Here is a 25,687-nt window from a genome sequence, read left to right as displayed (position 1 = left end):
AGTTAGTTAAAAGGCTTATTTTTAAAAACGGCTAACCCAATATTTTTGCCAAAAAATAATACTCAAGCCTAGAGATTTTGCATATAGGCGGCAGAAAGGTTTGGACAACTATTAACGAAATTTCAAGGCGTGTAAATATTTGGCGAAAATATTGAGTTGTTCATTTTAAAAATAGAGCCGTCTAACATTACTAATTGATATCTCCACAAACAAATTTTACTTTACTATCAATTCATAAAATTCCAAAAAATGAAATAATGATTAGATAATAATTGCTATTATAGTTAGTTATGAAAGATTGATTGTTAAGCTACAGATTTCAACAATCAAAAAATTATTAAAATTATAAGGAAATAAAAATTAAAGATCTCCATGTCTTAAAACTTCTATAATATGAACATTTCGACTTATCGGTTGTTAATTATAATAAAATTAAAACCAAAAATTATATAAAATCTGTTATTATTATTTTTTTAAAAAGTGGTAACCTCTTTAGCAGATATATTAATTTAAAATTTTCTAGGAGATATAAGAAAGATGGAATCTCGCAATCTCGCTTATATTTCCTGATTCCTAAATTTTAGCGATTTTTGTTAGCGATTTAGAACTTATCCTAAATCTCCGCTCTCAAGTTGCAGTTTTTGAAGTCAAAGTTAGGATAAAAAGTATTGATTTCTATTTTTATTTTTGTAAAGTAATTGATTTAAAAAAAAATTTAAACTTCGGAATTAATAATTGTTTTTAAAATGAGTGGATGTTTCTCTAAAAATAATTTTTTTCTGTCTTATTTATTAAAAATAATTTTATACTTGATAGAGTTGTACAAAAGCGAGATCTCCTTCAAAAATTTGAACAAGATCTTTGAAAATCTGAAAATTTGAAGATCTTTTACTTTTAGCAACGATCTTCAAAGATCGAGATTTTTGAAGATCGTAAAATTTGAAGATCTTTTATTTTTAATAAATTAAAATAAAAATACAATAAAGAAGTACCGACAATTTTCCTAATCGTTATTTTTTTTTTAACTTTTTTGACTTTAATGGGTAGAAAAAAAATTTATATTAAAAAAAATTATATTAAAATTTCAATGAAGATGTAATGTAAGTAACACAAAAAAGTGACAATTGTAATAATCGTTATTTTTTATTTTTAACTTATTTAATTTATTGTGTCGTAAATAGGTTAAAATTTTTATTATTAAGATGTAAAAATAAAATTTCAATGAAGATGTATCATAGAAAAGTGATAATTGTCATAATCGTTATTTTTGAAAATTTTTTTAAAGCATAGATATTGTTAACATAGATTTTTATTTTAATTAAAAATATAAATTAATTTTTATTAATCGTGGTCTGAGTATTAGGTTATTCCATATCCACTTTGTCAAAAATGTCTTCTATACATAAATCAATTCTTTATAATTATACTATCCTATTTACATATTAAAATCTAAAAGTTAATTTGTAAAATTACTCACATAATAAATTACAAAATGGAATAATCTAATTCTCAGGTAACAATGAAAGAAGTAAAATTCACTGATTGCTTTGTCCTTAAGGAAACATCATTTAATATTAAATATTATATTTTAAATATTCTTCTAGCCTAGCTAATGACATATAATATATGTCATTGAGCCTAGCCCTATTTTTCAATTTTTTTTTTGTTCGTGAATTATTTTAAATTAAATGCTAGACTTGGGCCGATTTTAGGGCTCTACTCCAATTATATGGTGCTAAAAGAATCAGTCAAAAATACTTATCGTATTGGCATTCTTCTTACATTCTTTGAAATATATTCAAATTTCATCAAAGATACAAATAAATTTATTTTATTTTATGCAAAGATTAAGAATATCCGATTATCCTAAACACATTATAAATACATACCTATCATTAAAGTTTTTCTTTTATGATATGCAATAAGCTAAATTTAGCGTCAGGCTTGTTAATCTATCCTTTTAAAATGTTTATGCTCTATAAAAATTAACAAATATGAAATTAAATTTAATGTAAATTAATTATAATAGAATAATATAACAATAGTAATAAATTTATTTAATCAAAACTGCCCTTAAATAATAAAAAAAAATGCAAATTATCATTCAAACATCCATGTCTTTCATTAAGAACATATTTAGCGTTACTAAACAAGCACTCCATATGAGCATTTGATGAAAAAGGTGTTATATACTTTTTAATTTACATCAGTATAAAAAATATTAATTGAATTATCATTTTAATAAAATAAATTAAGGGAAAAAGCAACAGAGAAGGTATCAGTTTTATCAAATCATTTGAATAATCTTCATGTGTAATTAATGAATTTGCGGCAGATTCATATAAGGTATATTAGGTTTAAAATTTGAGGAATTATTGCTGCGAATGCTACTGTTATCAGTTAAGGAAATCTATATTTTCAGAAATGATAGTTAGCATTAATATAGAGAGCTTAGTAAAAGGTAAAATGCTTTTATTTATAGCTGTCACTTCAATAACTGTATGTCTTTTTCTAGGTCTATAATAGACATGAGTAAATAACTATAAATAATTTTTTATATTTTTATTTCAATAAATAAAACTTGAAGGTTGTAAATCAAAATGGTAAGTGTTGTGTTATCTTGATATAATTTATGAAAAAAATAGAAAATATGGAGGAGGATGTTTTATTAAAAAATTTTTTTTAAATTTAAATAATTTATTTATATAAATTTTTTAAAAAAAGGATCAAATATTTGGTATAATAATCTCGATCAATATCCTAAATTTAAGAGAAAATCATAAATCTGGGTAAATTTTTAAAATTTGGATCGAATCCAGGATCGTTGCCTTTAGATCATGATGTTTTATCAACTCTGAGTAGCATATATAATTTTTGACTGAAGAATAAATAATTATACATATTTTAATATGAGATAATCGTTGTGCAGTGAATAAAAATTTGCGGAGAGGATAATTTGGACTAAAAAGCTAAGAATATACTAAAGTAATTTGTCAATTTATATTTTGGGTGTTATTTAGCACAAATGTAATTTTAAAAATCCTGTTATTTATTTCATTCATTTATTTTTTTAAAAAAAATTTTAAAAATATCATGAAACAAGATTCAATTCATGATCCATCAATATTTATAGAACTTAAAGAATATGCCATTAAGCTTGCCTTTAAACCTTCCATTGACATAGCTGATTCATATTTTAATATTATCAAAAATCTTGATAAGCAACATATTGTTAATTTTCAAGAGTTTCTTATATTTTCATTGAAATATGCTATAGAAAATAATAGATTGTAAGATAACATAAACATATTTATAATAATTGATTTCATAGGGAGGATGAAATATATTTAATAAAACTTATTGAGACATTAAAATATATCATTAATAATTCAAAGATTAATAATTTCAACATTTTTATTGAATTATTTAAAATTATTTCTATTGAAATTTCTTCTAAAGAAAATCAGTCAGAGTTATCATTGAAATATTCTAATCATTTTAAAATGAAAATACTTAAATTATTTCTAAATATTTTAGAAAATTCTGACAATGAGTAATATAACTATTATTTACACATTATAATTTAATTTCAGTATTTTATGCAAGATATTTGAAAAAGAATTTACCCCTGCTTTGGGCCATATGATATTTATGTTAAATAAGTTAATTGAAGTCTCAGATTCATCAGATTTAAAACTTATATCAATATCCATACTTAATTATTTAATTAATATTTCCAACAATGGTATATTATTTATTTTTAATGTAAAAATTTATAAATGTAACATTTTAGATGGATTAAAAAAGCTTGTCCATGAAAGATTTAAAACCTTTTTGCCATTAACGTGTTCTACTTTATTTAAATGTATCCATCATCATTCAAATAAAGGATTTCAAACCTTATCGGTGAGTTTAGGAAAATTACTTATTTATTGTTTATCTATGCAATATTTAGTCTGCTCTGAATTGTTTAAAGCATCTAATGATCTTGATTCTAAAAGAAGCCTCATATAGTTATTATGATCCAAATTTTTCTTCTAATGTGTTAAAAATAAAGGACCAATCAACAGACTTACAAACAGCCCTTATCAAAAAAATAAATATAAAATTATCACAAATAAACCTAGCAAATAATGAGTCCAAAAATAAATTTAAAGCAACCAATATAGCTGAATTTCAAAAAAATGAATCATGGTTGAAAGAAACACTTGTTAAGTTCAATATAATCACCAAAGCTTTGTCAGGGTTGTGCAACCATTCACAATTAAAAATAAGACAATCAATATTTATATTTTCCATTGAGTTGTTGACTTATTATCACAGGTTAAATATTTGTATTTTCAATATTTTACAAATTTTATATTAATGTCCTTTAAAAACCTTTTTTTTTAACCACTGAATAGAAATTCACTATCAACTAATACAGGGCAAACTGACCCTCACAATATTAAACATGAATATGAGTCCTTTATGAATGCCCTATTGAATATATACCTCACCCTTTATCAAGAATTTAAACATTTAAATGAAGGCAATAGATTATCACTAAATTTGTCCAGCCTAGCAATATCCCACGATATTTTAACTGATCAACTCAAACACCTAAGCATAGGATTGATGAAGAATATCAGGTTACCCACCAGTCCTGATATAGATACATTGATAATCAAAGATCTGGTGATAATCAAGAATTGTTTATCTATATTAGGTTATATTATACAATAGTTTTATGCTATATAATAACCATCTTGCCTATCTTCAGTCTCACTGCAAAAACTGCTAAGCTAAAAAAAAAATTCCATCATGTCTTAATATTGCACATCTAACTTAATATAATTTCCATGGTCATATATATACATTTATTTTGCTAATGATGTTATATTATGATGTAAAATTGAATATACCATTTTCTTCAACTATTTTTAGTAGCAGTAGTAGCCAATAGCCCACTACCCTTTTTAAAGATAGCAGTAGCTAGTGTTATTAAACTGCATTTGAGACGATTTCTAAGAACGGCTAACTCAATATTTTAGCCAGAAAAATATTATCCAAGCCTCAAGATTTCGTTAATAGCTCAAACCTTTTTGCCACCTATCCTATCTGTAAAATCTTATTCCATAATAATTTTCCTAATAAAATATTGAGTTAGCCATTTTTAAAAATGGGTTCAAAATATGAGCCGTTTAACAACCACTAGGTAGCACGCTACTTTTTAAAAAAATAGCGATTTCAATAGCACACTCCTTTTTTTTTGGTTTACTAAAAAGAGAATACGTTCAATAAATCAAATTAGATGATACCCACACCCAGGTGTTTTTCAAATATTGGCTGATATTTAAACAGTACAGCCAATTTCCTTGATCAACGATTCCTATCTCTTGGCACCAAGACATCTTGGCGGTGGACACTGAGTGTAGGAATTCAAGAAATTAAAGAGTCATTAATGATATGTTTAATCAGATGTGAATACAAATCTAATTTTATTGACATAAATTAGATAAATGAAAAATATACTAAATTTTTTTTTTATAAAATGGCATACAAAGCGCATTTACTTTTTAAAAAGATAACCAATATCGCCCTACTTTTTGCCACAAAAATAAATAACGTTTAACAACACTGGAAGATAGGCTGTTTTTGCAGGGAGACCAGTTGATATAATTTTTATGTAGGGTAGGGCTGTGACGATCCATATATTTTTCACCGATCCGATCCGATATGTTGATATTGCTCCAAAACCGATCCGATACCGATCCGATATTTTAAACTGATTTTTAATCACCCCCGTTTGAACTAAATGTAATTCAGAAATCAATATTTTTTATGCAAAAAATCGAATTATGAATTTAATTTAATTTTTTTATTTCTACAAAATTAAGACTATAATAAAAAAATGGATATATTTAATAATATATCCATTTTATGTTGGTATGAATTACAAAATTGTAATATATAAAAATTAGATTTTTTAAATAAATTTGAGAGCCTCTAGATTTTCTGGGAACAAGCTTCTACGATATGGACTATCTATATCTCCTGCCGTACTGAAGGCAGACTCAGATGATTTCGCAGATAACGCATTTTGCAAAATTATCTTTGTCTTTTGTAAAATATTTCCATAATTCAGATAACATATTAAAAAAAAATTCTTTTATTTAAAGTATAAATAAAAAATATTGGCGTTATTTTAAAAAGATTTAAAAATATATAAAACTTTGGGTGTTCTTTTCTATTTTTATTAAAAAAAAAAACTTTTAAAATACTATAAATCTATTTTTAAAAAGAAATAAAATTTAAAAAAAAATTATTTAGAAATATTTTAATAATGTAAAATAAATATATATAACATAAAATAAAATAACAAAAAAAAGAAAAGTAAAAAGATCGGATCGGTTTTTGACAAGTATCGACCCGATCCGATATTATCGGAAAACGCTAAATATCGGTACCGATACCGATCCGATATTTAATATCGGCACAACCCCTACTTTAGGGTGATCATAAAAATTTAAAGCCTTAAAATCGAGGATACCTAAGAACATTATTTTTTGTAAACAGGTCCGAAATTGGCCGAGCCTCACGTATTTTACAATCATCTGGACAAACTATTCAAAATATTCGCTACTATCAGCGAATTTAATCTGGCTTACGCTATCGATTCCATGCGACCCGTAGGAAAACACAAAATTCAAGGTTTTTTTTAAAAACTTTTTTTTTTATGAATAGAAAAAAAATTAAAATGTCTGTTTCTTAGGATATTCAAATAGAAGATTTTCTAGCATGGTAGATATTAGTGATCTGCATCGTAATTATTCGAACCCAGCCCGGCACGATTCCGATTTTTTTAAAAAATAGAAGCCCGGCCCTAAGCCACGCTGGGTACGGACCGGGCCTACTTCTGCAGATTTAAGCAAATCTGCATCTGGAATCCTCCATATGGTGATCCAGAAATCTTTCAACTTTTAATCCTTTCACTGAGGGCCATTTTTTTTAATTTTTAAAAATCTGATAATACCGGAAATTCCGGTATGTTTTAGAGTAGCACCTATCCTATAAAAAATTTCAGTCAATTTCGCCATTTATAAAAAAAATAATTTGTCATTTTTCGAACATCTGATTTTTAAAAATTTATAAATCTTCCTCCTTAGTAAATGGTTCAAAATTTTAGAGATTCCGAATAACCCACGAGAGAATTCTAGATCATTCCTTATTCCAACTCAACTTATCACACACAGTAAAACTTGTCTAATTTGGGCTCTTCCATAATACTGGCAACTATCTAATTTACTAAACATTTGAGTTCAATCAAATTTATTATTAACTACAACTTAGAAAGTAAAACTGTCTAATTTGTCCCAACAGATTTTTCTGACAAATCAGAAACCAATCAGTCAATCCCATCACCCAGAATCCGATTCGAACTCTTAGGTATGATTTGATTCTAAAAAATGATAAAATATCTAATTTAGGATGAAAATACCATTTTTTTTATCAAGGAAAGGAGAAAAAATTATTGGTGATATTTCTTGAAAAAAAAATATCCGAAATTCAATTCCACCCCCTAACAAAAATTGGTGGTCTTATCGAGTTCGTGTTAATGACTGCCTGAGTCCGGTTGAATTCCGCCGGAGGTGGGGCAGGTCCATTACAGGGCTCTACTATATATGGAACAACTAGGTAATATAACGCGATAAGAGGTTGTCGCGGTTTATGAGCACTAGGATGTTCGGTTAGGGGAGGATCAATGATATATAATACTTGCATAGACTGACGATTTATTCATTGAAATCAGCTCGTGTAAATGCCATATTTTTGGTGTCCTATATAAATTTTAAAAAACTTTTCAATTTCGATATATAAATTGTTTATTTGGAGAAATTAAAAATGGCTTGCTACCAGTTGTATCGTTATTGATGCGCGTTTAAATGGACTAATGGTTCAGTCTAGGTGATGTTATATGTCATTGGGGAGGTTGGACTTTAATAAATCCTCTAGGTTATTTAAAATAAAAGTATTTGTTGCACAGAGATCGAGAACGTGCTACCCAAAGAAAAGTCGCTTTGCGAGGAAGCTAACCCGATTCTTGATGATCAAAAATCGTTCGAAGACGAGAAATTTTACAAATATTTTAATCGACCCCAAATGGTTCGATATTACAAGGAGTGCCTCGACACTATAGGATACCACTGTAATTATTTATTTTGGACAGAGGGATTTTATATATTTGCGGCAGTGATAGGGGAAGGGCCCTAAGGGGATTCAGCTCGGTTTGGGAATGCCGTTAACCCCAGAATCTAGGTATATAAGTACGCTAAATGAGAACCCTTGAGTAACCTTAGAAATCTGTACATTTTGAAAATGTTCAAAAATATCGTTATTATTCGTAATTCGAAGTAAAAAATCTTAACGGGGAAAGGACTGGCCCCTTGAAAAAAAATTTAATAACAATTTTTTTTATCTGTTTTATCTTATTTCTCGAGTTTTTTTTTGTTGCCCTGGCCAGGAATAAACCTAGCTCGCCCATAGCCGATTTTATAATGTAAAAGATAAATAACAAATAAATACTATTTTTCGTTTAAAAAAAGGTGATATTAGGTTGACCATAGATTATTTGCTAGAATGGTACTTTGCTACCAACTCAGAAACCAAATTGAATGCTGATACCGATCATTTCGATGAAAACAGCAACGAAATTCTATTCTTCTTGAATGAGATTCTGGGAGGGTTCTCTCGAAAAATGGCGGATGACGAAAGTTAGGCTATATTATATTTCGTAATATTTTGAAAGAAAAATAGACGAGACAATCATTAAATCGTCAAAATTATTATTTGAATATTTAAATTTAATGCATTACATTTAGAAACGGAGAATTGGATATAAAAATAATGTTGAGTTTGAGATTTACTTCCTATAAACTTCTTAAAATTAAATTCGGGTCACAACGCCGAAATTTTTTACTACCGGGTCATTGGTCCAAACTTAAAAATTTCGATTTTGTAGGTATTTAACATCCATTATAGAAAACAATTGTCAGGTATACTGTTTAGTATTCATGTCATTAGCATCGTTACGTATTTAATGGTCATATAGAACTGAGGAATTAGGAACGAACTGCTTGCAGGGCATGGAAGTAGTATCTTGTCTTATTGGTTAAAATATTATTTAGGTTTTAATTAAAATGATTGGAATTTCTTCTAAGGCGGTTTCCTATCAATTTTTTTTTTCTATATTTATTTTTGTTTGAGTTAGAGATGTATAGGTAAAGGATATTCAAAATTTTATAATTTTATTTTTTAATTGACCACAAAATTGACCCCCCCCCCTTTTCCCCATCGCAATTTATTTATCCATATATAGAAATTTCTTTTAATTTATGAAAGGCACGAGGGACAAATCCGTGAAAGAGGATGGAAGCGAAAATTCCGAAATTATCGTCTACTTGATGAAGTAAAATAAAATTATTATTTTTTAAATCAATTGCTTTAAAATTTTTTTTTTAAAGGGAATTATTGCCCGTTTATTTGAGCCTTCGTAACTGGAAACCGGGGTTGAGCGACCCTAGCTTCGATAATCAAAATGGCGTCAAATTTTCTACGAAATCGAATACTCTTATATCCTCCAACTTCAGCGATATCAAACTTAAGTCAGACTCCAAAATAGAGTTTAACAGGCGCTTGAATGGCCCCCTGGTCAGCATAATCTCCGAAACGGACACGAAGCCTGAAAAGATGGAGGATGATAAGTAAGAATAAGTTTTTTAATTAATGAATAAAATCTCTTTTTTAAAAATTTTCATTCTTGGGAATTTCGTCTATTTACTCGATCATAAAATAAAAATAAACATATTGCCAAAAAACATTTAATTCTTAAATTTTACGATCTTTTAACATTTAACGCCAATCATTTTTGAACTTGAGAATTTATAAAACGAAAATGATTGGCATCAATATTATAAAATACAAAAAATATATTAGGCAGATTTTTTCCTTAAAAAATTTAGGTTAAGGCGATACCTTAATAAGCTTTCCCGACATGCGCAGTAAGGTTTTACATTTTAAATTGTAATTTCTTTAAAAGTTCATTATAAAATTGTCTGACATTTAATAGGGTGGGTGGTATTATACACCTATTGGAATGCACATCCGGCGAAATTAGTTTTCAAATTTAAAATAGCGCGCCGATTAGTGATTTATAATGCAAATAATAACGATTGTCCGAAATTTATAAGGTGGGTATTTGTTATTTTTTGCATTTTAAATCATTAATTGAACGCCATAAATGCATTCCGATAGGTGTATAATACCCACCCTATAAAATTTCAGACAATTCTATAATGAACATTTAAAGAAATTGCAATTTAAAATTCAGAAACCTACTGCGCATGTCGGGGAAAAACCTTTTAAACTATCGCCCAACCGAAATTTAATTGTATATCAAACACTCCTCCCTAAATGCTTATTTTAAGATTTTTCTCGTTAAAGCTTCAATTGAAAATGAAATTGATGCTAATTTGATTAAAGTGAATTTATATAGACGAGAGACCTAGTGGTGTTAAATGGGGCGAAAATATTTCTCCCGAGATTCTACAAACCTTTGTGCCATCTATGAGCAAAATTTTCAGGGCTCGCGTAATATTTTTCTGGATAAAATATTGACGTAGCTCTTTTTTTTAAAAATCAACTCAGCACTAAGAAAGAAAATAAAGAAAAGAAAGAAAGGAAAGAAAGAAAAAAAGAAAAGAAATGATTTTTATTTCAGGATAAACGGTCACTATTTTTTAAATTATATATATATATTTTTTTTTTAAAAAAATGCCTAATTTTAATTTCATTCTTAAAATTCAAAAAAAAAAATGAATTTAAAATAATATAAATATAAGAAAACATTTTTTGGAGTTTTCTGCTCTACCTACCAATGTGAGCACAAACCTTCTCAATTTGCGGATTCCAGGGATCTTAAACAAATTTCAAGAAGTTCCTTCACCAACGAAACTTTCTAAAAAACAATCCCAAAGCTCGCGTTCTATCCTGACGACTTTGTTAAGCGTTGAAGGTTATCGTTATTTTTTTGACAAAATGGCGGGCGGGGCAGGAAGTGGGTTGATTGGATGATGCGATTCGGATACTGGTGCTTCGTGTGGAACCTTCTAAGTTTAAGGGTGGGGGTTGGGTTCAGTTTAATAATTTTGGAAGAAAACCCAGGAATATGGCTTAGCCCTCTGCCCCCTCCTACCTCCACTGGTTCACCGCTTTATAATAGTTCTCACATATTTAATGTTCGCGATTTATATTGTGATGAGCCTTAGCGTCAGCGCAATTTGGGAGCGCTCTGACTATTTCCTCAAAAGTTCGACAACACGTATCACTTACTATTAAATAAAAATCAAGGCTAATTTAAAATATTTTTTTAAAAAAATGGTCAAAATATAAAAAAACGCGCCAAACACGACAAACGATTCAAAAAAAAAGTTACCCGCCAATTTTTTTTTTAATGAACCCAAAAGTTGGGGTCTACGTTGGATATCATTATATATAGTGTTGCGTAATCGGCTAAAAACTACGCATAAGCCTAATAAGGCTAAGCCTAAAAATCGGCTAAGCCTAATTAGGCTAAGCCTAAAAATCGGCTAAGCCTATTAGGCTAAGCCTAATAATCGGCTAAGCCTAATAATCGGCTAAGCCTAATAATCGGCTAAGCCTAATAATCGGCTAAGCCTAATAATCGGCTAAGCCTAATAATCGGCTAAGCCTAATAATCGGCTAAGCCTAATAATCGGCTAAGCCTAATTAGGTAAGCCTAAAAATCGGCTAAAACTAAAAATCGGCTAAGCCTAATTAGGTTAAGCCTAAAAATCGGCTAAGCCTATATATATCTGCTAAAATTAAATTAGTCAAAATTCTGCATCGATGCTTATAATTATTATTTATTTATTTTAGTAAAATAATTTATTTTATTTATATTTAATGTAAATATTTTATTATTATCAACAAATAAACATAATATGATTTAATATTTTTTATTTATATTATTATATTTTGAAATGAAAATAAATTTATTTATTTGATGTTATTTTAATAAAAAAAATAATATGCTGCTATATTGTAAAATTGTAATATTCTTTTTAATATAATTTATTAGTGATTTTTACAATCTTCTTTATAAATACATCTTTTATTGAGGAATTATATTGTAAATTTTATTAGATAAATAAACAATCTTTTAGGTGAAATCTTTTATAATTTTTTTATCATTTAAAATTATCTATTTTTTATTAAATGAGGTGGATTTTATGAAACTTTTTTGATGATTTTATATGATCTTTTTAAGGATAATATTTTAATGTGACAATTGTCATAATCGTTATTTTATAAGTTTTTTGAATTTTTTTGAAGAAAATAGGTTAAAATAAGTATTAATAACATGTGTAAATATAAATTTAGTGAAGATGTACCAAAGAAAAGTGACAATTGTCATAATCGCTATTTTTAAAGTTTTTTGATTTTTTTTGACGACAATATGTTAAAATAAGTATTAATAACATGTTTAAATAAAAATTTAGTGAAGATGTACCATAGAAAATTGACAATTGTCATAATAGTTATTTTTAAAGTTTTTTGAATTTTTTGAAGAAAATATGTTAAAATAAGTATTATAAACATGTTTAAATAAAAATTTAGTGAAGATGTACCATAGAAAAGTGACAATTGTCATAATCGTTATTTTATACGTTTTTTGAATTTTTTTGAAGAAAATATGTTAAAATAAGTATTAAAAACATGTTTAAATAAAAATTTAGTGAAGATGTACCATAGAAAAGTGACAATTGTCATAATCGTTATTTTATACGTTTTTTGAATTTTTTTGAAAAAAATAGGTTAAAATAAGTAGTAAAAACATGTTTAAATAAAAATTTAGTGAAGATGTACCATAGAAAAGTGACAATTATCATAATCGTTATTTTATAAGTTTTTGGAATTTTTTTGAAGAAAATTTGTTAAAATAAGTATTAATAACATGTGTAAATATAAATTTAGTGAAGATGTACTCTAGATAAGCGACAATTGTCATAATCATTATTTTTTTAATTTTTTGATTTTTGTTGACGAAATAATAACATGTTTAAATAAAAATTTAGTGAAGATGTACTATAGAAAAGTGACAATTGTCATAATCGTTATTTTTAAAATTTCTTTGATGTAAATGGGTAAAAATATAGATTGTAAAATTAAAATTGCCTGAGTATATGCCATAGAAACACATATGGTAATAATAGATTCTTCCCCAAAAACAGGAGCAAATTGGCATTTTATTACATTTGTTCATCGGGTCAGAAATTAATATGCAAAATTTATATCATAATATCTAATCCTAAGTTAGAAATTATTATTTTTTTTTACCAATTTTCATCAGACAATCTTGTTTTAAAATTTGGGTAAACTTTTTTTTCTATTTTAAAATCAATATCGATGCAAGTTAACTATTTTCGTCAAAAAAAATCAAAAAACTTTAAAAATAACGATTATGACAATTGTCGCTTATCTAGAGTACATCTTCACTAAATTTTTATTTAAACATGTTATCAATACTTATTTTAAAATATCTTTGTCAATAAAATTCAAAAAACTTTAAAAATAGCGATTATGACAATTGTCACTTTTCATTGGTACATCTTCACTAAATTTATATTTACACATGTTATTAATACTTATTTTAACATATTTTCGTCAAAAAAATTCAAAAAACTTTAAAAATAACGATTATGACAATTGTCACTTTTCTATGGTACATCTTGACTAAATTTATATTTACACATGTTATTAATACTTATTTTAACAAATTTTCGTCAAAAAAATTTAAAAAACTTTAAAATTAACCATTATGACAATTGTCACTTTTCATTGGTACATCTTCACTAAATTTATATTTACACATGTTATTAATTCTTATTTTAGCATATTTTCGTCAAAAAAATTCGAAAAACTTTAAAAATAACGATTATGACAATTGTCACTTTTCTATGGTACATCTTCACTAAATTTATATTTACACATGTTATTAATACTTATTTTAACAAATTTTCGTCAAAAAATTCAAAAAACTTTAAAATTAACCATTATGACAATTGTCACTTTTCATTGGTACATCTTCACTAAATTTATATTTACACATGTTATTAATTCTTATTTTAACATATTTTCGTCAAAAAAATTCGAAAAACTTTAAAAATAACGATTATGACAATTGTCACTTTTCTATGGTACATCTTCACTAAATTTATATTTGCACATGTTATTAATACTTATTTTAACAAATTTTCGTCAAAAAAATTCAAAAAACTTTAAAATTAACTATTATGACAATTGTCTCTTTTCATTGGTACATCTTCACTAAATTTATATTTACACATGTTATTAATTCTTATTTTAACATATTTTCGTCAAAAAAATTCGAAAAACTTTAAAAATAACGATTTTGACAATTGTCACTTTTCTATGGTACATCTTCACTAAATTTATATTTACACATGTTATTAATAATTATTTTAACAAATTTTCGTCAAAAAAATTCAAAAAACTTTAAAATTAACCATTATGACAACTGTCACTTATCATTGGTACATCTTCACTAAATTTATATTTACACATGTTATTAATTCTTATTTTAACATATTTTCGTCAAAAAAATTCGAAAAACTTTAAAAATAACGATTATGACAATTGTCACTTTTCTATGGTACATCTTCACTAAATTTATATTTGCACATGTTATTAATACTTATTTTAACAAATTTTCGTCAAAAAAATTCAAAAAACTTTAAAATTAACTATTATGACAATTGTCTCTTTTCATTGGTACATCTTCACTAAATTTATATTTACACATGTTATTAATTCTTATTTTAACATATTTTCGTCAAAAAAATTCGAAAAACTTTAAAAATAACGATTTTGACAATTGTCACTTTTCTATGGTACATCTTCACTAAATTTATATTTACACATGTTATTAATAATTATTTTAACAAATTTTCGTCAAAAAAATTCAAAAAACTTTAAAATTAACCATTATGACAACTGTCACTTATCATTGGTACATCTTCACTAAATTTATATTTACACATGTTATTAATTCTTATTTTAACATATTTTCGTCAAAAAAATTCGAAAAACTTTAAAAATAACGATTATGACAATTGTCACTTTTCTATGGTACATCTTCACTAAATTTATATTTGCACATGTTATTAATACTTATTTTAACAAATTTTCGTCAAAAAAATTCAAAAAACTTTAAAATTAACCATTATGACAACTGTCACTTTTCATTGGTACATCTTCACTAAATTTGTATTTACACATGTTATTAATACTTATTATTTTAACATACTTTCTTCAAAAAAATTCCAAAAACTTATAAAAGAACGATTATGACAATTCTCACATTAAAATATTATCCTTAAAAAGATCATATAAAATAACATCAAAAAAGTTTCATAAAATCCACTTCATTTAATAATAAATAGATAATTTAAAAAAATGATAAAAGATTTCACCTAAAAGATTGTTTATTTATCTAATAAAATTTACAATATAATTCCTCAATAAAAGATGTATTTACAAAGAAGATTGTGAAAATCACTAATAAATTATATTTAAAGAATATTACATTTTTACAATATAGCAGCATATTATTTTTTTTTATTAAAAAAACATCAAATAAATAAATTTATTTTCATTTCAAAATATAATAATATAAATAAAAAATATTAAATCCTATTATGTTTATTTGTTGATAATAATAAAATATTTACATTAAATATAAATAAAATAAATTATTTTACTAAAATAAATAAATAATAATTAATGCTAAGTAAGCATCGATGCAGAATTTTGAATAATTTATTTTAGCCAATTTTTAGGCTTAGCCCATTTTTAGGCTTAGCCAATTTTTAGGCTTAGCCTAATTAGGTTTAGCCGATTTTTAGGCTATACCTAATAATCTCGGCTAAGCCGTTTTTAGTCGGCTAAAATTAGCCGATTACGCAACACTAATTATATATTAAATATCACGTTTCTATTGATCAATCAATTTAAGATAAAAATACCTTTTTTTTTCATATAACGAATTTATGATGAAAGAAATATTATATATGTTATATACTTTTATATTAACATTTTATTAACTTAAGGATGAGGTAAGAATTCATAATTTAAGGAAAAACTTTAGGAAAATTAAGAAATAGCCGGAAAGGCTAATTTAAAAAAATTTGATAGGCACATTAGTGATCTGCATCCGGCCTAATTTTTCAAACCCGGCCCGACCCGGCCCGAACCCGAAATATTTTTCAAAAAAATTTACCGGCCCGGTCAGTCCCGAATTTATTTAAATACAGAAATTAATTTTTATAAAAAATAAACGATATATGTTATATGCGGTCTAGTTTTTATAAATAAAATCCAATATTTTTTATTTTACATAAAATAATTAATATAAAATCGATAAATTTAGATATATTTAAAAACCCGGCCTGAATTTTCTTAAAAATATTAGGCCCGACCCAACCCGAACCCGTTTTTTTGAAAATTTGGGCAGCAGGGCCTGGTACGGGCTAGACTTACTTTTGCAGATCTCTAAGGCACATCACGTGGGAATTTATTTTACCTTAAGAAAGAAATACAAAACTAGAAATTTGCCCAATAAAATTTTTTTAGAGTTGTTAAAAGATTCTTTTTAAATGGATCTAGATACAGATACATTGTCTAAAATAATATCTAGATACCGATATTTTAATCAAAAATTTATCTAGATACAGATACAGATACCATATTTTTATATCTAGATACAGGATCTAGATACTTGTATCTTGATCCTTTAACAACTCTGAAATTTTTACATGAAGTAGATTTATATCTTTTTTCCTTATTTTAGGTTTAGCTCGATTGTTGGATCTGCTTTCCCATTCACTCATCAAATCCGATAAAAGCATTAAGGCCTTATTAATCAAAAAATCGCTCTACCCTCTACTCGTTTTATCTGTCGCTTCGCCCTATAAACCCTTAGCGGATGTTTCTAAGTCAACTTTAACTAGTCTCGCTATCGCTTTTGGATACGGGTAAAATTTAATGAATCATTATCATTTTTCGTTCTTTCAGGGTGTGGACTGTAGATATAAATGATTTAAATAGATTTAAACCAAACATAATAGTTGTCGAAATTATCCCTTTAACAAGTCACTTGACATTTTATTACAAATTACCCTTTTGAATATTGTTTTAACTTATTATGGCAGTTTATATGTGAAAATTGTTTTGTGGCTTTTTTTTCCCTAAGCTTATAAATTATATTATAGTTTTTTATGATCTTATATTCATGATAATAACAAACAATGCTCAAATGTATTAGGCCAACTCTAGTATTTCCTCTTAAATGTAAAATTTCAACAATGAACAATTAAGTAATATAAGATTTTATAAGTTTTTAGCTATTTCTAGCATAAATCCGTTTCTAAATTTGGATTGGATTAAGCCATTGGCCTTTCCTGACAACAACCCCTTTCGTTAACTTTTACAATCTAGGAAAAGATGATCCTATTCTATCCCAGATCACAGGCATCCTTTTAAGACGTTGCCACTCCCGCTGCCACGTTAAGGCAGAAGACTGGACATAAATCTAATAATAAATGATTTTATTTTAACATGGTATATATGTTTTCTTAAATATAAAACTTAAAATAAAATAGGAATGTTAATCGTCTGCTATCCCTCAACGCTCATCAGCTGATTAATCAAGTTACTCTGAATATAGAATATTTGGGAGTCCGCTTAGAAAACATTAATCATCATTTTGATGTCAGTTTAAGCTTGGATACGTGTCCAATATACCCCAACACAGCCACTCACGTATTTACCGCCTTGATCAATCATTACACCGCGTTATTAGACGATTATAAGGATAACGAGGAAAGTAGTAAGGGCATACTTATTTTTTAATAATACATAATATCACGATCTATTCATCATTTTATAGTATACAGATTGAGCACTAATACCTAAAATGATACTAACAAAGTAACGACCGATACAGATACCGAAAACTAATGTATTGTTTAAGTGTATTTATTGGAGGAAAAAAAAGACAAGATATTATAATTTATTAATAAATGCTTAGAAAAAAATCTTTTACGCTACATAGGGCCAATCATATGAGCCACAAAGCTTGGGAAAAAAGACACCCTAAACAATTTAATTTATTATATATTATAAATTGACTAGTGTTGTTAATAGTTACCCTTGAAAAGTAATTATATTTTAAGTTACATTCTTAAGAAGGCAACTACTTACTAGTTAAGTTACATATTTAAAAAGTAACGTGTAATTAGTTACATTTAAACTTAACCTTATAAGTATTTTATATGATTCTGCATCTTTAATATATACGAAATAATTTTGAGATTTACAAATTTTAATTAAATGAATAAAAGTTGGTGTTTTTAGTTTTTCCTCCAAAAATAAGCTTCCTTAAGACTAACCAAACTTTATGAGCTCTTGATGTAAATGAAACATTGCATTGGCTCAGTTGAAAATTATTCGATATTCGAATCGAAATTTGCGAATAGTAAATTTTAATTATTGCGAAGTTATTCGTATTATTCTTAAAATTCTTTGAAAATCTTAAATTGCTACCCTGGTGGATATATGCGGCGAGAAACGAAAACCCCACGAGATTAATACTATATTAAAATTCTCATCACGGCATCGTTTTCCTCGTGGTGCGTACGGGTCTGAAGATGAGAATTATAAAATTTCCGTAAAAATTTCGAATTTGAATTTAACTCCATAAATTATATATTTTTTAAAAAAATATTACAATTTCCAAAATATTAGACAATATCCCTTGCGCATCATCTAATACAAACTCGAAAGCCGAAATCTTAGTTTCCCGCTCGCCACAAGACGAGCTGACACCCTTAGCCAGACACGCCCTTCTTCTCACTCTAGCTAACAGGCTACGTTCGCATTACATTTTATCTTCCCCTAGCTCGAAATACTATTCGGATCGCCACAGTGCTATGGACGCGATCGATAACTCCGAAATTAGATCGCTTTTGATAGTTTTTTCCGCCTACGCCAAATACGCTAGATATTACGCCCAGAAATGCCGAAAAGAACCTTTGTTTGACGCGACTTTGTTGGCGGTCGTGGAAGGCAATGAGGTAGAGAGATACACGAAAAATTTCAAAAAAAAACGTTACGTATGATTTTAAACGAAGGCATACTATTCTTAATTTCCATATTATAGTGTACTCCAACTAGATATCTGCAAAAATAGACCCGGCCCGGCTCGAATGGGCTTCGGGCACGGCCGGGCCGGCAAAATTGTTAAAAAAATTTGGGGCCGGGCTTGTAAAATTAGGCCCGATGCAGATCACTAGCATGAATACCATATGTAATAATTTTCTTTATATTATACAATTGTTCGATAAAATTAATCCTTTAATATAACCCGAATTTTTGGTTTTTTTAAAATAAATCTACTTTTGCGTAAAACAAAATCCCCAAAGAAATGGAGTTTGAGAAAACACATCGAAAATGTTAAAGCCAAAATGGACGCCGAAAGGATTCGAGAATCGAATCACGATCAACACGAGGAAAAGGGAGAATTTGTTACGCCACTAGGCGTGAAGGATATAGGGGATGATGATAGTTTGGAGACTGTTCAATATTCGAACAACCTTTTGGAAGATAAGGAGACTCCGTTGTACGTTGGAGTCATCAAAGAAGTTATTTTAATAGATCTTATCATTTAAAACCCCCTTTTATAATTTTATTTTAATTTTAATTTGAAATTTAAATTTTTTTTTATAGGCGTTTGATTTGTTACCCAAATTTTTGTATCACGAAGATCTTACCGTCAAGGCCATTGTACTCAATACCTTAGAAGACGGTATCGTATCTCTCCTATCTTTCCCAGGTCTATATATATAATTAAAAGTTAAAAGGAGTTTAAAAATATATGGTAATCGTTTTATTTATTTTTCATAAGCAATAATGTACGATGGACCATCAATCATACTTGTGGAAATTGAATTGGCTTTCGTTTTCTTCATTTTTATAGTGTTTCAAATAGGGATGTTGGTAATAAAAAAATAAAATAAAAGAACGAAAGAAAGAAAGAAGAAAAAAAATCACTAGTTTTAAAGACTAGAGCCCTTCTCATTTTCGGATGATATTACTGAAGTAACTGAATAATTATAAACGAATTTTGATATATAATACTGGAATAGGTTGTTCAACCGCCATGCGCCACTTAGGTGTCTCTTGCCGAGCTATTTTCTAAAACACTGAACATGCTTTCTAAATAATATACCTTACGCTTTGTTATATTAGATTAGATTCATAATTTTTTTTTAAAAAGCATGTTATTATATTTTTTTTATGTTCGATAGTAATGTTTATTCATAGCACAATATAAAATTAAATAGTAAAAAAAATAATAATAATTATCCATCGATATAATAAATACTACACTTTTTTTATCGGTTATTTTATGTATAGTGGTGCTGTAAACATTACTACAAAAAAGAAACGCGTTGCCATTACTCGTGTCCGAAAATAGGGACGCGCGTTACTTACTATCCAAAAAAAGTAACTGGTTACTCGTTACTTAAAAAATTAAATGTTATAAAAAAAGAAACGCGTTACCGTTACCTCTAGAAGAAGGTAACGAATGACTTTCCTTTTCTTCAAAAAAGGTAACTAAGTTAGTAACGACGTTACTTTACAGCACTAATATGAAATTAAAATTATATGAGAAGTAGGTACACATATCAATTTTACTGCAATAAAATTGTACTTTATAATTTCAGTTAAGATGGTTAGGGAAAAGCGAATAGAAATAAAGTACTGTACTTTATTTTTTTTGAAAATTCAAAACCTTTCGTGTTTTTCTTTTTCTAACTCCAGTTTCATTTTTTATTAAATTTGAATGAGTATGATCTGAAATGTGAAAAATTAATAAAGCGACGCATTCTTTCTCGATTGATTATTTGAATCTAAACATTTATAAAACGATGGTTTAAAGTTTTATTAAGCTCCCAATAATTTTTTAGGTCTTAAGGACTTTGAATAGAGTCTAGAGGTCCGCACCTAGCCCGAAGCAGCTCCTGTTTAATAAATATTGTAATTTCGAGTTTGGGCTTAGATTTTTTAAATATGATATCATTTTGTGGAATGAATTGTTATATTTCAAAATTCTTGCAAGAAACACGGTGTCTCAATATGGCAATAATTTAAAAAAAAGACGTGCTGGGCGGACAAATAATTTTTTATATTTCGGGTTGGACATTTCTGGACAATTAAAAAAATTCGTTCAGAGTCGGACCAGGCAGGACAATTTAAAAGAAAAAAAAATTAGACCCGATGCAGATGACTAGTTCGAGTCTCGATAAAGTTCGCGATTCTCGAATGATCGACGAAACATTCGCGAATGGTTTACAAATGTTTTAGACTTTCAAAATGGTCTAAAGTTAGTCCTATATTAAAACGCTTAAATTATTTACACATACCACATGGTCGAACGAGATGAAGAATCCATAGGAATTTCATTTGTTGAAGGCGATTCAGATTTTAAAAATAATTTCTAATTTGACCGAAAATGTGCCTTAAATCGTGAGCGAATTCCGCACAATTTTGCCCTGACTTTCGTATATTTTTATAAATTTATAAGGAAAAAAAAATGATGCATATTAAAAGTACCTTAAAAGTTCAAGATAAAATTGGATAAGGCATACACGGACCCGGGCTACGTGACCCAAAAAAATCATTTAGAAAAAGAAACTATGGAACTAATATTTAATTTTTTTCAGAAGCCTAGTATGATCACAAAATTTTGCTATATACACGCTGGAGGAATACGTTTTCAGTCAAATGAGACTTTTCAAAATTTAAAGATTGCCTTCAGTTAAGAATGCCTTAGAATTGAGAAATCTAGAATCTCTATGGATTCCACATTCCAATTACGACATATATATAAACTAAATAACATGGTCTGTTACTTATAAACTTCTAAATATGTTTTCCCATTTAGAAAAGTTTTTCATGATTATTTTTCGCGATTTATTTAAAAAACCAAATGATTAATTCATCATAAATATAATTATGAAGATATACAACTACCATTAATTCATAACCTATGGATACCCACAAAATCTTGTCTTTCGACTTCACCCGTTGGTTCTCTTTCCTTCCCTTGCCTGATTCGAAATGTCAGAGTCCTCAAGTTAATCCACGATTCCTTAACCCTGACCTCGGATTGCAGAGATTTTGTGAAATCCAGAGTGCTGAAAGAGGTCATCAAGCCTTTGATGTTATGTTATTACGGGGCAGAAGTTAAAGGGAGAACTGGTTCAGCCAACAGGTTTTGCTTGATTTTGTCAGAGACACGAATATTTAAAATGAATAGTAAAACTTTTACTTTAAAAATTAAGTGTTAATCTCTTATGCATATCCACAATTTTTTTAAAATAAGAAATCTGGAAAAATCTTAGTTAAAAAAATTAAACCAATTTTATTTTGTAAAATATACATTATAGTATTTGGCAACGGGTCAATAAATATATGCAAATATTTAATATATCATCGCCTGAGAACTAGATTATTCCACCTCAACATTTTGTCAAAAATGACTCTTTTACATAAATCAAATTTTTTTTTATGATTATACTATTCTATCTACTTTACATAAAATAACTCACCGTAAAATTTACAAAAAAAATGGAGATGGAATAATCTAATTTTCGCGCGACAATATGTTAATACCATTCTACATTACGAAGATACTGCCCTCGAAACATCAATAACTTTTTATAATTATTCGATTTTATATGATGAAGGAAGAAGGATGCACACGTGGCACCTGTCAAGAATTTTCGCAATGAACCGCTTTACCTGTCCGTTTTTAGCTCTTTCATGAAATATATGACTGGGCTCTGCATCAAAGTTATCCATAATTTTATTTTGTCTATGTTCTTTCCCTACCAAGTAAAAATAGGCTTTTACGCGCGTTTTATTTTCAACTATATGAACACGCGCGAGTGTCTAGCAACCATTATTTTTTTTTTAATTTCCGGTTAAAGACGTAATCCTCTCGAGAACAAATGACCAATATTGATAATCATAATTTAAATAATTAAAAACTAATATATTATAATTCGGTTATTTTATAATAATGTCTTTCCACAAAAATATAGGGCCGGTTATGATATATTTTATTAATATTAATTAATTCAAATAACATTCTAATTAGTGTTGTTTAAGGGCTCATTTTGAACCGATATTTTAGCCAGAAAAATATTGCCTAAATCTCGAGATTTCTACAATATATGTCTACACCTTTGTTCCTTCTATGAGCAAAATCTTCAAGCTCGCGTAATATTTTTCTTGACGGAATATTGAGTTTGCCGTTTTTTTTTTGAAAATTGACGACACTAATTAACAACTTTATAAAATATAATCTTCTGATTTTATTTTTTAAAAAACACACTAATTCATATTAAAAGCTATTTTTCTTTGTCAAATATTAGGAAAAGTGTTTTTTTTTAAGATAGTTTTATTTTATAGATGTTGGGTTTTTTATTAAACTCGTGAATCCCTATAATAATTGTGAATTTTATTTTTTTATGTTCTCTGTATCTAGTTAAATTTACCACCCGATATAGAAAGTGACATCATAACGAAAATACTACTCCCCAGTTTTCACGAAGCTTATAACCCACCATTGGCAAAGGTTCAATCCTATTTTTATTATTGATTTAATGATGTATTATTAATCCATATGGAATATATTATATTTACCTTCATATATATATATATAAACCACCAACTATAAATTTCCCATAATAAATAAAAAAATTAATTTAAATTTCTTATGTCCTTTTCTAAATATTCCATTTTAAATGGTAAGTTTTTTTATATTTTGTTACATTTCATATAATATTTAAATATATGTATATGTTAGCGATAGCGTCTATGTTTTACAATTTTATAGCTCGTTTTAATAAATTTAAAAATCGCATTTTACCAGAATTATATTCTATCATGTTTGGAGAATACCTATCTTTTATGAATTGTAGACAATTTTTTTTGTTGACCTTTGGATTCATATATATAATTCATTTATAAAAAATTATATGGAAAATCGAATATAAATTAAATTAAGTTTATAAAAGTTCATAAAAAAAATTTTCTGAAATTCATGGGGTAGGTATATCAAACCTGATGGATGGCATACATTTCCGGTTCGCAAAAAATGATTTTAAAGTTGAAAAAAATAACACAGCTGGAAAAAAACAGATTGACGCGCTAACATATACATATAACTAAACAAATAGAAAAGGATTTTTAGTGCTCTTATTAATTCTTATCAGGGATTTCCCAAAAAATATTAACAATTAATAAAACTTTATTAATAATTGCGGAAAATGTTTGATTTTTTCAAATTTATATATTGATCGTTTATTATATTATATGGTGTATATAGTTTATATTATCTTATACTCTCCTGGGATAATTTAAAAAAAAATAAAATTATTATTACCCTGGTTCAACTTTATACATCCCATTTGTTTTAATAAATCACCAAAAAGTTTAATTTTTTTAAAAAAATAAAAAAAATCTGTTGAATTTAAACCAAATATTAGGTGGCAAAGATTTATCTGGATGAAATGGCTCGATATGATCCTTTTATGGTTTCTTACTACCGTGACGCGTATTTATCTACGAAAACGGATAATAAAAACGATCGCAGCCGAACATAATCATAAAATTACAATGTTATAGTTAATGTATTATGAAAATATTGATAACAAAAAAATCAGGTGGAAAAAATGGAAAATATTTCTGCCAAAAAATGTAAAATTGTGTAATATGCCGTAAATATTTGAATGGGTGGATAAATTTATTTTTGTATATTATTGTTTAAATAATTGAGTATTGGTTTTGAAGATTTTCTTTTCAAAAATTTATTACTTAATAATTGTATTGTATATTAAAGTTTTTAAAATATCTGAATTGCTAAATACTTATCTAGATTTATTTCTGCAAAAATTAATCTGCATCGTTATCTTGATAGCAAGATACATTTTTTAACTATATCCTTATAATATTTGTTTAAGTTTCAAGACATTATTTCTTCTTATATATGTGTATTATAAAATTTTATTTGGATGAAGAAGTATTAATTAGGCACAAAGTCAGAAAGTATATATATTAAATTTCCTTGGTCAATTTACAAGGCTTTTTTCTAAATAATAACTCATAATAAATGAAACAATTTTATTAGAATACTCACACCGTGTCTTCAATAGGAGACCATCCTGGCTTTTAGCTTAAACATGTAACATTATATATAATAAATCAAAGAAAAGGACTATCATGGTAAATACAAAACTGGAGGACTAAATCAAATTAAAGAAAATGTTTAATAATCCCTTTCGCTTTCAAGTAACAAAAAAATTATAATATCGAAAACTATTTAACGATTGTTATAAGGGGATCAAACCATTTTTAGTAGTAAAAAAATCACTTAATTCTTGGATTATGGATTGATAGAATTTTTTAAACATGGGAACATAAAGAAAAATAAGGAAAAACTTTTAGAAGTAACTATGATATGCAACACCAAATTTTA

General features: G+C 27.1%; 1 protein-coding gene across 1 annotated transcript; it reads left to right on the top strand.

Annotated features, from left to right (window-relative positions):
• The first annotated feature begins 4,617 nt into the window (after nt 1-4,617).
• On the top strand, nt 4,618-24,935 carry LOC135929734 (uncharacterized). Its single transcript, XM_065466436.1, has 16 exons — nt 4,618-4,708; nt 6,559-6,693; nt 8,027-8,188; nt 8,586-8,753; nt 9,382-9,448; nt 9,504-9,743; nt 10,881-11,053; nt 16,931-17,114; nt 17,742-17,968; nt 18,886-19,214; nt 19,563-19,781; nt 19,867-19,972; nt 22,165-22,417; nt 22,893-22,998; nt 23,696-23,785; nt 24,699-24,935. The coding sequence occupies exons 1-16, from the start codon at nt 4,618-4,620 to the stop codon at nt 24,813-24,815; spliced, it is 2,667 nt and encodes an 888-aa protein (XP_065322508.1). The 3' UTR covers nt 24,816-24,935.
• Nucleotides 24,936-25,687: the final 752 nt, after the last annotated feature.

This window comes from Gordionus sp. m RMFG-2023, chromosome 5, assembly GCF_954871325.1.
Source record: "Gordionus sp. m RMFG-2023 chromosome 5, tfGorSpeb1-WG-v2, whole genome shotgun sequence".
Lineage (NCBI taxonomy): Eukaryota > Metazoa > Nematomorpha > Gordioida > Chordodea > Parachordodidae > Gordionus > Gordionus sp. m RMFG-2023.
This window is presented reverse-complemented; position numbering and strand designations above follow the sequence as displayed.

Coding starts and splice junctions, on each gene's coding strand:
- LOC135929734 (XM_065466436.1), top strand. CDS start 4,618: ATGAAGAATATCAGGTTACCCACCAGTCCTGATATAGATACATTGATA. Junction 4,709..6,558: donor GAATTGTTTATCTATATTAG/GTTATATTATAC, acceptor TTTTGTAAACAG/GTCCGAAATTGGCCGAGCCT. Junction 6,694..8,026: donor AGGAAAACACAAAATTCAAG/GTTTTTTTTAAA, acceptor TTTGTTGCACAG/AGATCGAGAACGTGCTACCC.